Source organism: Talpa europaea, assembly GCF_964194135.1.
Source record: "Talpa europaea genome assembly, chromosome: 3".
Lineage (NCBI taxonomy): Eukaryota > Metazoa > Chordata > Mammalia > Eulipotyphla > Talpidae > Talpa > Talpa europaea.
In genome coordinates, this window is record NC_140069.1 from 107,355,631 (window position 1) to 107,372,973 (window position 17,343).

General features: G+C 36.7%; 1 protein-coding gene across 2 annotated transcripts in view; it reads right to left on the minus strand.

Annotated features, from left to right (window-relative positions):
* The window catches only part of ELMO1 (engulfment and cell motility 1), a gene marked incomplete at both ends in the record, with an annotated part of 519,094 nt that overhangs the window by 342,685 nt on the left and 159,066 nt on the right, over window positions 1-17,343 (minus strand). For both annotated transcript variants that reach the window (XM_084229578.1, XM_084229579.1), the window contains 2 exons: window positions 4,252-4,421; window positions 13,826-13,876. In XM_084229578.1, the coding sequence (XP_084085704.1) occupies window positions 4,252-4,421; window positions 13,826-13,876 (221 nt within the window). The remainder of the gene's footprint in view (window positions 1-4,251; window positions 4,422-13,825; window positions 13,877-17,343) is intronic.

A 17,343-nucleotide genomic window follows, 5' to 3' on the forward strand; every position in this document is an offset into this window, starting at 1 on the left:
AGGACATTTCAACAAACCATGTTCTTATTTTAAAACAACTTTGAGTGTATTCTCTGAATTAGTTTTATTTCAACAAAATAATTTGATAATTATAGCAAATATTCACAAAGATTTTACTAAAAGAAAGCTAATTAGACAATGTTCACAATCAAGAAAAACTTTTGAAAATGATATAATGTCCAACTATAGGGTGAACTAGATTGTGCACATGCTTCCAATTATGTATTATATTGCGAGTCAGTTGCATCTCACTAAAGGTTTATAAATGAAATAATCCTGACAACAAAAAGAATTACATGGAAATACAGTTAGGTACAAAAATCAGACAATAAAGAGCATGCTATTACAATTCTATGTGTGCAATACCTGTGCATATATATGTATTGAAAAGAATAAATAAAAGAATGCATACTACGATGTTAAAGATACTTGTCTCTGGGGAAGTGGATTACAAATAATTCTTATTCTCTTCTTTTTGCTAATTTACATATTCCTTCTTAAACAATATATATGATTATTTTATTAACAAAAGAAAGCTAATTTCAAAAAGTTGTCAGAGTTCCTTTAAATTCATAAATTTTACTTTTTTCACTCGCGACTTTTCTGGGCAGGGTGGTGGTACAGCTTACTCATATTCCAACAGCGTAATTTTCCTGTCATGTAGCCAAGTGGGAAGGAAACTAAGGATCCTGCCCTTTCATGCTTGGAAATATATCCCCCCACCCTGTTCTTCTGACTGTCTAAAAGTGAAAGGACACAGGGTGAACTGTGCAGTTGTATGTGTGCACAGAAGCATAGACAACACAATGTTTTATTAAAAGCCAAAGAAATGCAATATAACTCACTACACTGGATTTAGAGGTGTAGGTATATTTTTTCTTTCAAAAAAAAATGAAATAAATTATTTCTAAAAAATCTTCTAATACCCAGCTTTCTTTAAAACACTGTCTTTTCCTTAATGTTCCTTCCACTGCTTCCTTGCTCAGACTGGAGCAAAACTTGTTTCTATAAATTTATTTACTTCTACATTTATGTGTCAAATTGAAACTAAGAATGGAATTTCAAAATTCCACAAGGATGGAAAAACTGAAATTCAGGTTTTAAATGCTGAGCTCTGCCAAGTGACACTTCTGCTCCTTTGTGGTAATTGTACCCCACAGCCCCTCCTGGTAGCAGCTGGAGAGAAACCTTCAAAAGCTCAGCCTTGGGTAATGACAAGTATGCAAGTAATCTTTGAATCTCATTATAGCAGAAAGTAAGAAGAAAATTCCACCTACATTTCTTCACTGTTTCCTAAAAATTTCCATAGGTCTTACTTAGGAAACCTCTGTCTTTCCCATCTAGAAGTCTGTCCAGGAGTCATGACGAAATGCCTTCCAAATTGCAGGATCTACTTAATTTTTGCAGTTCCTATTCTAAAGGTTTCCTGTTAATTAATTAAAGTCTTGCTCTAAGTTTAATTGAGAAACCAGGTTTTCTTATGAGAAAGATAGCTATCTCTTTTCTTTTTAATCTGAGCGAAAGATCTGAAAATGGCTGTGGATCAAAAGAATAACTTCCTAGTGTGTGTTGCAGGACCCAGCAGAGGAAAAGAGATGTCTTTCCCTCTTCCATCTTCAATGTGAAGTGGTGAGGAAGGCACTGATGGGCATTCAGAAAGACATCATTCCTTTCCAGTGACACAGCCTGAAGCAAAAGGGGAAGAGCCAGATGCAAATTGGAGCTCACCCAAGATGTGTCCTTGGGTTCTGCTTATCTGTCTGAAAGCTGGCTGTATGTAACAAATTGGGAAGGCTTACATATAAGTAATTAAAATATTAATGACTGTGATCTGTGAATGGCTTTTTTTTTTAAAAGGGAACTCAATTACTGTGGCTCACGTAAAGTTCATTCAGTAATGATATTTCTCACATTGCACATGTGCAACATGGAGCTCCAATTGAGGCCTGTCCCCATCCTCCATCTGAGACACTCCACACTAGATTTCAGCCTGGTACTTCTACATGGACAGAACCTTTTGTCCTTTTCCTTGGGTGAGTCTCTTGGGAGTCCTAAGCTTACTTGACTTTTCTTTGGCTGTTTTAAGCTCCAACTCCAGTTTATAGCAACAACTTCGGATTCTGATAACACACAGAATTTGAGGTTTCCTGCTCTTCTCAAAGCTGTGAATGCCAAAAACTTATCATTCAAAAAATAAATACCGGGCCTCCTCGGTGGCACAGCAGTTGAGTGCTGGGTTGCGGAGCTGCCCGCAGCCCCTGCAGTGCCGGTTCGACCCCCGGCCACAGGACGAGGGTCCCACATGGCGCGCAGACCTCTCCGGCAGCCCGCTGCTCCCCTCAGCAGTGTACTTCATCTGTCTGCCTATTCTGCTCCCTGCTCTGGTTCTGGTGAATTCTCTCACCCTCCCGCGCTTCTAACTGTACCCAGTGCTTGTATGAATAAATAAATAAATCTTAAATAAATAAATAAATAAATACCAACAATTGCCTTTTTTCTCTTCTCAGCTCACCCAAATCTTCTTTAAAGTGCTTTTGGATTTTTGATGTTCTTTCCCTGTTCAATCCTACAATTTTTTTTTTCAAATTGTGAGGTAAAATCCCCAACTCCAAACACCACAGAACATTCTTGTATGGGAGATACTCCTGCTATTATAAAACATCCTCTCTCTGAATGGGGGGGGGGGGAAGAATCTCTCACTAATGCCAATTGCAGAGGCTAAATAATGCCAAGTGTAGGAGGTGATCGGAAGGGAGAAAGGAAGGAAGGAAGGGAGTGGGCTGAGATGGGCCTCCTGCATGTACAGTCATCTGCTCATTCTTTGAATCACCAGGTATGGGGCAGAGATTTAAGTCACCCATGGCTTAAGCCTCCAGTTCCCAATGATATTAACTCTTTTCTGAGAAGTATTATCCTGGCTGTGCATACTATTAATTTACCATATTAGTCTACAAGTTACTTATTTTGCAATTTCACATATTTTAACTTAGATCTCTGATAGTCTCTGTCAATAGTACCTGACACCATGAAAGTAGAAGCTTGTTATGGACACTAGCCTGGCATGTAAGTGCTAGACGCATCTGGCTCCTTACAGTCTTGAATCATGCCAGAGAATCAAAGCTTTCCTTGAGAAGGAAATCCCTCCAATTAGACATGCCCATCCCAGCCTCATTCATAAAGGAACTCCACTCCCATTGACTATTACAGCCTCTGTAAGGTTTTCAGAAGTAACTGGTCCAACCTCTAATTTCCCAGAGCTCAGGAGGAATTATACCTCAATTGAATTCTACCTCCATAAATTTTTAGAAAGTAAGGCTAATAACACCTTTTTAAATTTTCCCAACACCCACTTTTTTATATGTAGTAGGTACTTATTAAATGTTTATTATATTTAATTTTAAATAATTAAGTACATGTATTTCACCATTCAATTATTAATATTTTTTTTTAATCCAGGGACACTCTATTGTTTTAATGTAAAACTTTGAAACATGACTATGTATTCTAATTTTTTTAAAGATTTATTTATTTATGCATACAAGAGCTGGGGTATAGGCCAGAAGTGCCTGGGAGATAAGAGGATTCATCAGAGACTGAGTGGGGAACAGAACGGGCAACTGATTGAAATACACTGCTGAGCAGCGGGCAGGTCTGCTGCACCATGTGGATGAGCACCCTGGACAGTGGGATCCAAGTCAGCAGTGCTGCGGTGGCTGCGGATAGCTTCATAGTGCTGCAACTTAACCCCTTGCGCCACCAGGGAGGCCCTATATTCTAATTCTTTTTAATAGAGTCGAAGGGAAATTTTGTTGGGGTTAGGCAAGGAATGTGAGGGATTTATATTTGGCATAATTATAATTTAGCAATTGGAAAGACTCTTATATATAATGACCTAATCTCTCATAAATCTGAAATTTCACTATTTTATAAAATTCTACACCTTGTTTCAGATACAGTCTGGTGAGTAGGTACAAAACATAAAGACACTTAAGTTACAAACCCCTCGTCAAGCATTATCTCGATAGTCATTTTTTCCTGATTAACCAATGTCTGATCTCTTTATTATTATTGTTGTTGCTGTTGTTGTTATTGTTATTGAGGTAATACCAATTGAAAACACTGTATGTAGTTCAAAGTCACAGGATCACACCTCCTGTTCTTTAAAACTAGAAATTGCAAATATAAGAAACATAACGAATTTCCAGAATTCTGAAGAGAATAAGACAGAAAATCAGGAAAAAAGATGCTTACTCGGTGCCGCTTTCCACCATCTGGGTGAGGAGGAAGATGCCATCCAAATTTATAAACTCCTGGGCAAAGGTGACATCGCGGGAGAGGCTGGCCAAGTCCTTCAGGGCCTCCAGCTTGGCATCCATACTTGCGGACTGGATCCGCTCATGTAGCTGCTGGGCGTTTTGAGCCTTGGCAGGGCAAAATCAAAGGTAAAAGTGTTCACAAAGCAAACCACAACAGACAAAATATTAACTTTTCCTTGAGAAATGAAGGCACAAAGGACAAAAGCAGACTATATGCACACTACATGTAAGTACGGGTTGCACCTCAGGATAGTCTTTTAATTTCATGATGAGAATCAGTGGTCTTCTCTTAACAGAGTCCACATTCCCATCTCTTGAAAAAACAAGAGCACAAGACAGTCAAGTCCCAGAAACTGCACAGGATATGGCGACTAGGAGGGAAACATGGTGAGAATGTTTACCTATTAAGTAAAATTATTTTCTGTAGGTGATAAAAAGCTATTTGCTTAGTTAAGCAATTACATACATTTATACAGCATGCTCCCCTGTGCAATCAATACTCTGACTAATAGCTGCCTACACGCAGTGTTAAAAAGCTACATTAGTCACCCAAATAATCTTTCAGGGTTACTGAAAATCTTCAGTACAATTCAATGATGCTTACTAATTTCTCTTTCTCAACAACAGTTTCACATGCATTGACTACTTACTACATGAATTTAAAGCAAAATAATTAGGAAACTAAATTTGCAGCTTTGCCTGGAATTAGATTTCTCCCTTTTTAAGGCATTTGTACTTGACTTCTACATGTAGGACAGGGAGAAATGGAACTATATTGGATCCTGTAGTTTGTAGTTGTCATTTACCAGGAAAGGCTTACATAGCTACTTTTCAGTTGGGAAAAACAGTAAGAAGGATAAAACATTAAATACTTCTGTTTGTGCTTTTTGCTTAATAAAAAAACTAGATCTCTGTTGTAGATATTACTTAACTCAAAACTGTAATGGCTAATACTCCCATTAACTTCATATACTTCTTCCTAGGTACTTGCTATATCCCTGAAACTACATTGTATCTCAGGAGAAGGGGAACCTGAAGTATTTGACCCCCAGACAATGAAACATCTGCCTTGAACAGAATCTGATTAGAACTATCTGGGGAACACTATGTGAATTACAATAGGTTTAAAATTGCAAGGTAAAGGGGATCCTACTTCACTGAGAACTAAAGGACCCCAGCCCTACGAATTCCACAGCCAAATACCCTGCTGCCCAGCTCCACCTTCACTGTCACCTGGAAGAGCCAAGGGGAGAGAAGGAAATTCAATGAGGAAGGGATGCAATTCTTCAGGGACCAAGTTAAGGCTGAAATCCATGGCCCCATCATTTGGTCAGATACATACCATGCTCTTCCATTTAATTATAACCCAAAATTGACAGAAATTAGAAAATAAGGAGATGGAATGAGAAGAACCCTCCCTACTCATTCACTGATCCTTAGATATTTGGCAAGTCATTCTAACCCAGAAAACCAATTTTCAAAAAAGAGAGAATGGAGAGTTGAGTGAGACAATGGCTTTACTTTTTAAAATTATTAAAAGGCATACCATTATCTAAAATTTACAAGTAAATATACAGCATTAACACTAACATCCAATATTAACCTAAGTGAATCTCTTTGAATTCCTTGAAAAATATATTTTTCTCCAAGCAGGAAATCTGTACTTACTATATAGATTATGATAATAAGTGCTCAAAATTATCTCATTTTCATTATTAATGATAACAATCAGTGTTTGGTACTGTTAATACTAGTAATAAACACAGTTAATATTCACCTAAGTTTTATGAGCCACTATTCTAATTACCTTCAAGAAGAAATTCAGGGCCTCCCTGGTGGCGAAAGGGGTTAAGATGTAACCTATGAAGCTATCCACAGCCACTGCAGAGTGAATTCCATCCCCGGCCAGGGGGCTAACCCACATGGCACAGCAGACCTCTCCTGACTCGCCCACTGCTCCCCTCAGCAGTGTATTTCAGTCAGTCTGCCTGTTTTGTTCCCCACTCTGTCTCTGGTGAATCCTCTCACACTCCCACACCTCTCTAGTCTGTGCCCCAGTTCTTGTATGCATAAATAAATAAATCTTTTTTTAAAAAAGAAGAAATTCATTGAAACTGCACAATAGTTCTATCAGGTATCTGCTTTTATTGTCTTCCTTTTACAAAGAAAACTGAAATGCAGAGAAGTTAAGCCACTTGCCCATGGTCACACAGCTTGTCGGTGCTGGAGTTAAGATAGAACCTGGGCAGTCGAACTCTGAAGACACTTAAACAATGTGTCTCAAATTGTGCATTCATGAGAATCATCTAGACAATTCTTAAAACAGATCTCTAGGTCTGTCCCAGCATTTCTGCTTCTGTAGGCCTGATAGGCCCCCTTAAATTGTATGTTTTACAAGCCCCTAGATGCTGCTAATACTCCTGGCCCCAGATCACACATTGCCCACACGACTCTAAAACACAAAGGATGGTGCACATTCCAGTGAGAGCAGAGTTTGTAGCCCAGCCCCACTGGACACACAGGCTCTGATTCTGTCTTCTAGTTACCACTTGTCTTTTCCAGCTAGGGAGCAAGTTGCTCCTGGCTTATTGCAACAAAAAGAAAATCCACTTGCCCTTATAGACGTGTATACTTTTCAATAGGAACATTTACTAAGAAATTTTTTAAAGGTCAATAATTTTAGTATCTAGATAAGTAAGATGTATTATACCATTCTTTTCATTTTTGTATGTGTTTGAAATGCTACCTATATAAAGTGAATAAATTAATTAATTTTCAATGAAATAAGTTCAAAGAGAGACAAAAATGGGGATCTCAAAAGCATGAGCATCCGAAGCAAGCCATCAAGAATAAAGAGTCCCAAATCTCACCGCTCATGGGCTGTTGCTGTGGAAATGAAAAATATTTTACTCAGACAGTCACACATCAGAAATCCAAGCAATTTCTGACTTGTTGGGGTCTCAGCCAAAAAGTCACTTCAATGACAGTAGTAAATGCTCCTCCAAATAAAAGCAAACTGCAACATTCAATGCACAAATGCAGTGGCCCAAGTATTTACTCTAGAACCATCCACACCTTTCCTGCACTCAACCCAGTGCCTGAGAACCATGTGCCCAGTTTGCAAACAGTGGTCTTGCCCTTCAAGGCTGACATTACTCCTTCCCAGAGTACCATTATCTAAGGAACCAACCTTTCTTAAAAATGTAAGGTCCCAAGGTACTTGTTGTTGGGTGAGTTTTCCTCTTGGCTTCTCGTTCTAAGTAAACCATTGGAGGAGACACAGCATTCATGGAGATGGGAGGGTCATGGCAAGCTGGGGGTTGAGGTATGGTGAAAAACTCCCTGAACTAGGAGTGAAAATGGAGGGTTACTTCCAGCTCTGTCTCTGGTTAGCTCTGAGCCACTGTGAACAACTCTGTCCCTCTCCTGGCCTCATTTCCCTATCCTACACTGAGAAAATGTAATGAGATTGTGCTGACGTTTCCTTTAGCCTTCAAAGCCACAGAGTAGTTCTCAGGTGGCAGGAACCTTCATCACACAGTCTACAGGTAAAAAGGCTTCATGGACACTATTCCCTGATGTGAGCCCCAATCTAGAATGTCAAACTTCTGGTACATTTTTAACCCAATATGTTTCTAGTTGAAAAGGGAACAAGTAGAGATATGTATTCTTCTCACCTTTTCTAAGTTCTAAATAATGTGGAAATGATGAAACATTTATTATTCAAAAAAAGTAAGAATACAAGTTTTATTATTAAAATACTAGACTTCTGTTAGAAAAACTTTTGACAACAGTTATTGCAGAAGATTACTCTGTGAATAATTTTTGTTGGTCTATTCAAACAAGTCTTTACAGTTATCCATTTCCAAGCTACACCCCTTCAAAATCAAAGGCAGAATCCTCACTCACTGATTCAAAAAAGTGCTTCTGGAACGTGTTCTGTGAGCCAGGCACCATTCTGCATCTTAGGATCAGCAACAAAGAAGACAGCAAGATTCACACCCCCCTGAGATGTACATCTTCAGGGTAGGGTACAGACAGTAAAACAAATCAACAATGAGAAATTAAATAGCGACAAGTTTTAGAACAAAACCTAAAATTGGGGGAATGTGATAGTGAAAGTGACTTTTAAAGACAGAGTGGTTTTCAGGGACAAGAGCCTAAGGAAATGGCATTTATGCAGAGATATGACAAACCACATTGGCAGATATTTTGGGCAACAGGAATGGTCTGTGCAAAGGAAGACAAATCTAGCATGTCTGGAGGGACAGAGGGGGGACTAGCCTGTGTGTGACTGGTTAGCAAGGAAGAAGGTGGACAGTTGAGGATAGAGAAGCAGACTGAGCTGGCAGCCCAAGTTGTTTAGGATCAGGAGAGGTGGGGGAGGCCTAAACGGTGTTGTGCTCCCCTGAAAGGAGGCAGATACTTGGTACATCTGGAAAAAATATATTCATACACTGGAAGCAACCACAATGTTCAACAATAAGACAATGGTTAAATATCATGATATAATCATAGGATGAAAAATTATATGGAATTAAAAATGAAACATTTTTAAAGAGTATAAGATAGCATGGGCACATCCTCATGATGGAATATTAGGAGAAAGGCCAAGATGCAAATATATTTTACTTTATTTGTGAGACAGGACTATAAGTATATAGGTATGTTTGTATGATAGAATATAAACTCCAGCAAAAGAAGAAATTTGTCACACTTGCTCACCCTTTTATTCCCAGCACCTAGAGCAGTGCCTGGCAGTTAACAGGAGTTACCAAAAATGACTAAATGAATAAATAAGTATCTGTCTACTTATGTACATAGTTCCATGTATTCCATGTCATAAAAATGACCAATGGAAACAAATCAAGATATGACCTAAGTATGAATTATAATAGTCTGCATAAATTTCTTTGTAATAAGTTTCACTTCCAAATTTTCTATGATTCTGCAAGATTTTTATAGTGAGAGAAAAAAAATAACATTATAAACATTAAAAATAAAATAGCCTTAGTTCTGCTTTTCAAGCAACTTATACCAATGAAAAGAGTCTGGTATTTGTGTGAGTTACTCTATCAGATAGTAAGTTTTCTGATTTTGTTTCAAGAATAGAAAAGAAGTTTTCTGGTTTTGTTTCAGGGATAAAAAACAAGTTTCACAATTCACTTAAACAGCTTGACATGACTAACTCAACATCCTGAACGAAGAAAGGAATGGGACCAGGTTCAGAGGGAGTCAGCCTAGGCGGGAGCAGTGGATATGGAACGGGGCAGTGGTAGATGCACCCACCTGCACCCCGTTCATGGACAGCAGCCAGTGATCTTGTCACTCATCTGCCTGAAAGCCTCCATTGGTTTCTTTCTAAATCATTGCTTCTCTTTAAGAGCAATGGTAAAAAAAAAAATAGAGTTTAAGACTTTTTATAAACTGTTCTGTTTCTCAAATCCATAGAAAAAATTGATTTAAGAAAACTGTTAAAGACATGATTATTACAAACCTCTGATCAACTGAATGCACAGTGACTTTTTTTTTTTTTTACTGTAACTAGACCTAAAAATCAGTATGTAAGTCCCTTTGATCTAGATGCTTCTAATACTGACTACCTCAATAAGAAAGAACAGAAAGGGAGGATTATGCTTGGAGCTGACAAAGCAACAGTAGATATTTGATAAGCAGTTTTATTTATTATGTTCATACAGGCCAAAATGAGGAATAATGAACAAGAATAATCCAGGTCATATGTAAAAGGACTCTTAATACAGAAAGGCTTTTAGTGTGGAACATTATGATTCACTTCTTGTATACTTTAGTGACTTTATAATATTTATTTGCGTGTGTAGCAATTTAATTAAAAATAATACTAGCACATGACACAGAAAGAAATAACTACTACCAGAAGTTATAATATAAAAATTAAAGTGAACCCAACATTTTGTGTGTTATGTCTTCAGAATTATTGGGACCTCTTTATTTGCAAATATATACCTCCTTTTCATGTACATCACCAGCATCATTCTATACACAATAATCTGTAACTTGCCTCTGTAGTGAATAATAAGCTTTAGAAATGTCTCCTAGGCAGAATGTACCAGGTTACCTAGTTACATTTTTTAATGGCTGCCAGTATACTATCACATAGCTATTACTTAATGCATTTAACTAGTCCCAACTGATAAGCATTTAATGGGTTTTCAGTTTCTGAATACTGAAAGCAATAATTCATAATGCCTGTATGGATATGTGTGGTGTGTGTGTTTGTGGAGAGGATATCCTAAGGGACTTTTGTCCTTCTATCTGTTGAACAAATTCCCGGCAGTAAAATTATTGCAACAAAGACATCCAGATTTTAAACTTGGAGGACATAGCTTTACTATCCTCCAAAGAGGCCAGACTAATTCACACTCTGGCACCCACAAAATCTTTGCCTCACAACTTGATTATCTAGGAGTATAGATTTTTATCTCTTTTCAGAGGAAGTTCCTTCTTTCATCTATATCTTTCTCTCCTCTCATCTATAACTAGATCTAAGCCGAGATCAATACAAGTGTTTCTATAGCTATAGATCAATATATTGCAGTGTCTATCTATCTATCTATATGTCTATAGCTATTATTTGTCCGAGCTCTACATACCAGGATAAAAAAAGGTGACTAGATATACAGACATTGATATATAGATCTGTAAGATCTAAATCTAAATAGAGATAGGGACAGATGTGCCATTTTGTTAGTACTTTTGGCCATATGTTTTTGAGGCAGTTTGTTATATATTCATAAGTGACCATGTAAATTGAGAAATTAGCCCTCTATTTATCATGCCTGTTGCCGATTGTTTTTCCGAACTTGCTGTTTTTGAATGTTTCTGGATTTCCTTCCAAACATAAAGGTTTTGTGGGGTTGTTTTTCTGTTTTGGTAGAGAAATTGATTGATCTTTTTCTCTATGGCTTTGGGGTTTTGTGTCCTACTTAAAGAGATTTTCCATAATCGAACACCACAAATATGATTATTGAAAAGACATTAAAACAAAAATTCTAGGAGAGTTAAAACAATGGCCTGGAAACTTAAGTTTCTTCTGATAGGAACTGTAGTCAAAATTTATTGAAAATAAGCTTCATGCAACATGTGAGCTCAGACTTGATTCCCAATTAATACTGGACAGTAGTATGAAATGCCGCTTAGATGCGCAATCTGAAGCTCCCAAATCCTCAACTCCTCAAAAACACACAGCTTTATACACGACGGGCATGTTCATGACTATATTGTTATGACACTGGGAAGATGGGTGGAAATACAACAACTGAAAGATACATATGTTTAAAATGGTCACTAGAGACATCATCTAAGATAAGTGATACATTGGAGAGGACAATCAGCCAATCAAGGTTTTCACAAGAATAACAGTGGAGGTTGTTTATTCAGAACTGTGTGCATGTGTGTCCATGCACATGTGTATACATTTAGGTGTGGGTACAGTCTTCTTTGCCTACAGAGAGTACAGGTGAAGTAGAGGAAGGGACTCTGAACATCATTTGTTGGGTTCTTTGTGGTACTCTAACACTTTCTAGCAAATTGATGGAGATAGGTTTTTAAAACATCTTAAATGTGTATGTAAAAAATGAAAGTTAGCATATGCTGACCCACATTTTTCGGTGAAACACAAAATAATAAAAAATAACCTACTACCAACAAGTGCAGTTTACAGATCCAAAACATCTTGCTTTCAGAGTAATTCCCACTTCCAGAACCTGCTGCTACAACCAAATCATATAGTACTTGCTTAAAATTCAGATTCCCAGACCACAACCAGCTTTTATTTGAACACATAAGCATCAGATTTTTAAAAGTGCTACAATGATTCTAGTCTGGAGCTATAGCTCTTTAGAAAATGTAAGCCATTTTCTTGGAGATGATGCCAATCTTGTACTATTCACTGTCTTGTACATTACTTTCTCATCTTTCCTTTCTCCACGTTGGGAAGGTAACAGTCACTACCTGGAAAACAAAAACTCTATTGCCCCTGACATTAAGTCATACCATGGTGATAGTATACATAGGCAATGTGCACTCTTTCTGCTCAGAAAGGAGATGAGTAATTGTAGCAGGATAAATAGAAACTACAATAACCAAATGAAATCTTGGTCTCTAAAGGTCAAATTAACATTAATTCATGCTGAAGTCAGACAAAAAAGTTCCAGTCCATCAGGTAGCCACTGAAAAATGAGAATGAAATATAATTTCCATTATGTGGAGTAAGAAAGTATCAAAAGATAGTTCAGCCAACTCTATCAATGCATTCTATTGAGTTCATCACTGTGTTTACGTTAAAAATGTTATTGGGTAAAATGTTTAAAAGTTCTTAAGCCTTTCTAATGTAATTTCAACAAGAATTTGTGGTTGTTACAGTACCCACAATTTAATTTTAGCCAGATGCTTTTCCCAATTTTTAAATTTATTTTTAGCCTACCACATGGCTTCAGTAGAAACTGAAAATGAGAGTTAGACACAGTTTTCATCACATATGCAGAGTGAAAATAGTAACACTTAGTGTATTTTGTGTAGATTATTTTTTTTAGGAAAGCAAAAAAATGCACTGTGAAAAAATAAAGTTTAAGTAAGCTAAAGTTACCACCCAAAGTATCTGCGAGCATGTAAGAAAGGTCAAGATAAGCAACACAGTCATCTGCAGTAGTCTAAATATGCTAAGCAAAGCTTAGCAGCTTTTAATTGGGAGACTTTAAAGTGCTTTATCTAGAGTCAGCTGTCAATGAAACAGCATAAGTAGACCATTTTTAAAACTGTATTTGATGTGCCTCCCCTGGTGGCGCAGCGGCTGAGCGCTGGGCTGCGAAGCTGCCTGCAGCTTCTGCAGTGCCGGTTCCATCCCCAGCCACCAGCAAGGGTCCCACATGGTGGGCAGACCTCTCCTGCCATGCCCTCTGCTCCCTTCAGCAGTGTATTTCGTCGGTCTGCCTGTTCTGTTTCCTGCGCTGGTGAATTCTCTCACCCTCCCATGCTTCTGGCTGTCCCCAGTGCTTGTACAAATAAATAAATAAATCTTAAAAAAAAAATTGTATTTGCTGTATTGTCATAATAACTGGCCAAAAGCAAAAAATGCTTAAACTCTCTTTCACAAAAACACACACATCCAAAACATAGCCTCTTACTCTAAAGGGAACTAATAGGCTATGCATCTCTGATTTTGTTGGATTTCTTTGGTGTCAAATAGTATTAAGTGGATGTGTGAGCAGGTAGGTAAAACAAAAAAATCAATACAGCTGAGTTATTCCATCTGTACTCTGAGAATTATTGTGAAGACCACCGTATTAAAACCTTGAAGTTAATTTATTTGCACTTCATTTAGAATAAAATCTGCAAATTCCAAAACCTGTATCCAGAGACCTTCTGCTATGCACTGAAATCACACTCAAAAGTTAATATCCCTTAAGCACATGTAGCAGGACTGGAGAGCAAAGACTTCATGGGAAAGTTATAAATAAAGATCAACTTACTGGAGATGTAGTTAATCGAAGAATAGTGCCATTTTTTATTTCATTGCGATTCTGGAAAAGAAAAAAAAATTAAATTTTAAATAGATGTTTGGTAAAGAAGAGAACAAAGACAAATATAACATTGTAGACAATTCATATGATAAGCACTTATAATCAGTTTATTCTCACTTCAGTAATTTTTAATTATTTCTAAAAAAACTTGAACATGGAACTCAGATCTTTTAATGTTATATCAAGTCACAGACAACATGCAACACACTAAAATAAATGACTATAAACTTAAAGAATAGGAATATGGGGTCCAAAGAATAGCAAACAAAAAATGTAATTTTATAAGGTTATTAAGGAAATATGCCCTAGCAACTCTAGTCCTGCATATACACCCAAGAGAAAATAAAACCTATGTCCACACAAACATATATATATATATATATATATGCTCATAGAAACATTATTTCTATTAGTTAAAAAGTAAAAATAACCCAAAAGTTCATCAACTGATGAATGGAAAAACAAAATTTGGCATATCTATTCAATGGAACATTATTAAGCCATAAAATTGAGTGAAATACTGATACCTGCTACAATATTGATGAACCTTGAAAATATTATATAAAATAAAAGAATCCAGGCACAAATGCCATATTGGAAGATAAATTTTCTACCAGAACTAAATGCAAGGGGCAGAGACTTGGGTAAAATTAAACATTTGACACCCTGACTCCCATATTGACTCCTGAAATGAAGTAAAAGTTCTTCTAGAAAATGGTGTTGAGGACTTTTTTTTTAACAAAAGCAACATTCAAAGCAATATACAGATTCAATACAATACCTATCAAAATTTCAGTGGCATTCTCCAAAGAATAGAGAAAATATTACTGAATTTTTTATTGAAGATGCAGAATAGCCAAAGCAACCCTCACAAAAAGTATAGAGATATCATGGTCCAAAACTTCAAACAAAAAGTTATCAAAACAGTATTGTATTAGAATAAAAATAGACACAGAGACCAATGGGATAGACTAGAGAGTGCAGAAAGAAAGCCACACTTATATGGGCAGTTAATTTATGATAAAGGAACTGTGAGTACACAATAGAGAACAGAATGGTCTTCAAATATGGTGTTTGAAAAATTGGACAGCCATGAGAAGTAAAAGAATGAGATCACTATCTCACACCATATACAAAAATCAATTCAAAATGGATTAAAGACTTGGATGTAAGTCCTGAAACTGTAAAATACATAGGAAAAAATTTGCAAAATATTCCACGGCATTAGTTTCAGTGATATCTTTGGGGGCTCTCCTAAAATGGTAGGGAAAACAAAAGCAAAAACAAATGGTACTACATCAAACCAAAAAGCTTCTGTACAGTGAAAGAAACTATTATAGAACAAAGGCACTCTACTGAGCAGGAGGAGATATTTAAGAGGTTAATATCCAAGATCTCCAAAGAAATCAGACAACTCAACAAAAAGAAAATAGTTAACCCAATCAAAAAATGGGCAGAAGTGCTAAACAGATACTTCTCCAAAGAAACATACAGATGGCCAACAGGCACATTAAGAAATGCTCATTATCACTTATTGGGAAATGCAAATCAAAACCAAATGAAATATCACCTCACACCTTTGAGAACAGTTCATAGCACAAAGACCAGAAACAACCATTGTTGGTGAGGGTATGGAGAAAAAGGCAGCTTTGTAAACTGTTGGTTAGAATCCAACCTGGTCCAACCCCTGTGGAATACAGTGTGGAGGTTTGTCAAAATATTAAAATTAATTCTCATATTTTCCAGCAATTCTACTGTTAGATTTCTAGCTGAAGAATAAAAACATACTGATTAGAAGGGATATATGCATTCCTATGTTCACTGCAGCACTATTCACAAAAGCCAAGGTATGGACACAACCTAAGTACCCAATGTCAGATGAGTGGATTAAGAAAATGTGGCATATATATACACAGCTATAAAAATGGAATACTACTCAGCTATAAAAATGATGAAATCTTGCCATTTGGAACATAAATAGAACCTAGGGGATTATACTAAGCAAAGCAAGTTAGAAGGAGAAAGACAAATAGTGGATGATTTTTCTCATATGTAGAATCTAAAGGAAGAGACAAAATCAAATGCTAGACATCTAAACAACAGAATTGAGGTTACCAGGCAGACTAAAAGAATGGGTTGCTTAATGGACTATGTTAGAGTATCATGGATGCTTTTGTGGTGGGTGTTGTATGGTTAAATACATTTGATAAGGTGTGAACCTAAACCCATAAATCATATAAGGTGTTTACCAATGTTACCTTAATAAAAAATAGTACAATTTAAGTAAATAAATGCATGTAAAATATCAGTTGGGTTTGGAATTTTGTGTAAGAAAAAAGGCAAATCTAAGGCTATAAATATAAATTAGTGTTCTCTAAAGCAATCTACACATTACTTAGCCTGTACAGTTCTCAATCCCTCACTGATGAATTGTTAGAGGAAGGTTCTAGAATTTCTATTCCCACAGCAATTTCAAAGAAAAAGGCAATGTATTTGCCTTTAAGCAATCCCAAGAAAACAGATTTGTTTTGTTATTTAGCTGGTCTGTTATTTTGTTTGTTTAGTTGTTGGTTTTATTTTTTCCTATAGTCCTTCCAAACCTGATTTTCCCCTCATATTAAATAAGTAAATCTGTGTCTACAATTTACTTAATTATAAATAGAGTACCAGCAAGTTTCTGACACTCTGATCAACGGTTCATTAAAAAAAGAAAATAAGACATTGTTTGGTCTGCATAAGGTACTAATATGTAACCCTCTTTATTAAATTTGTTTGTCTTCTACTGGTTTTAACAGGTGCCTGTTAAAGTGTTTTACCATCTCTGAATTTAATAACGTTTCAACATTCTTCCTGATAAAACCAACAACAAAAAAATGAAAGCAATAAAAGCATGCCAGACAGCCATCAAATTCTCACTCCATAACACCAGCTCTAAGCACTCAGCACGAGCTACTTAGCCACACTAAATTTTCTTTTCCCTAGAATGGGGGAAAGAGGTCATTGCTTAGGGAGGTGTAGTCAGAGCTGGAGGTGACATATATACTGTGCCTGGCCTGGAATTGGCTCAAGAATGAGAGCAACTACAGCAGTTACAAAGAGCAGTGCCCACCCCTCCGCCCTGGGTTTTTGCAGGTGACAGCCCATTTGTCTTCCCTCTCTTCCATTCTCCTAGGAAAAAAAAATTAATCAATGGTTTTTATTTTTGAATAAAGGCAGAAAAGTCAAAAAGCTACTAATATAGACATTAAAAACTGTAAGTCTCCTCTCCCAAAGAATAGATTAAACTCAAAGGGAAACACACCTCTCCCTCACAGTCTATATTCTATCAGGAAAATGAATACCTCTTTGATTGAGGGCTGACTCTTTTTGCTTACTAAGGAATGCCGAGCTTGGAATGTAAACTTCGTTAACAAAGGAAAAAAGCTTGTAATTGCTCTGATTTCATAAATCCCATGCAGGTAGTGTAG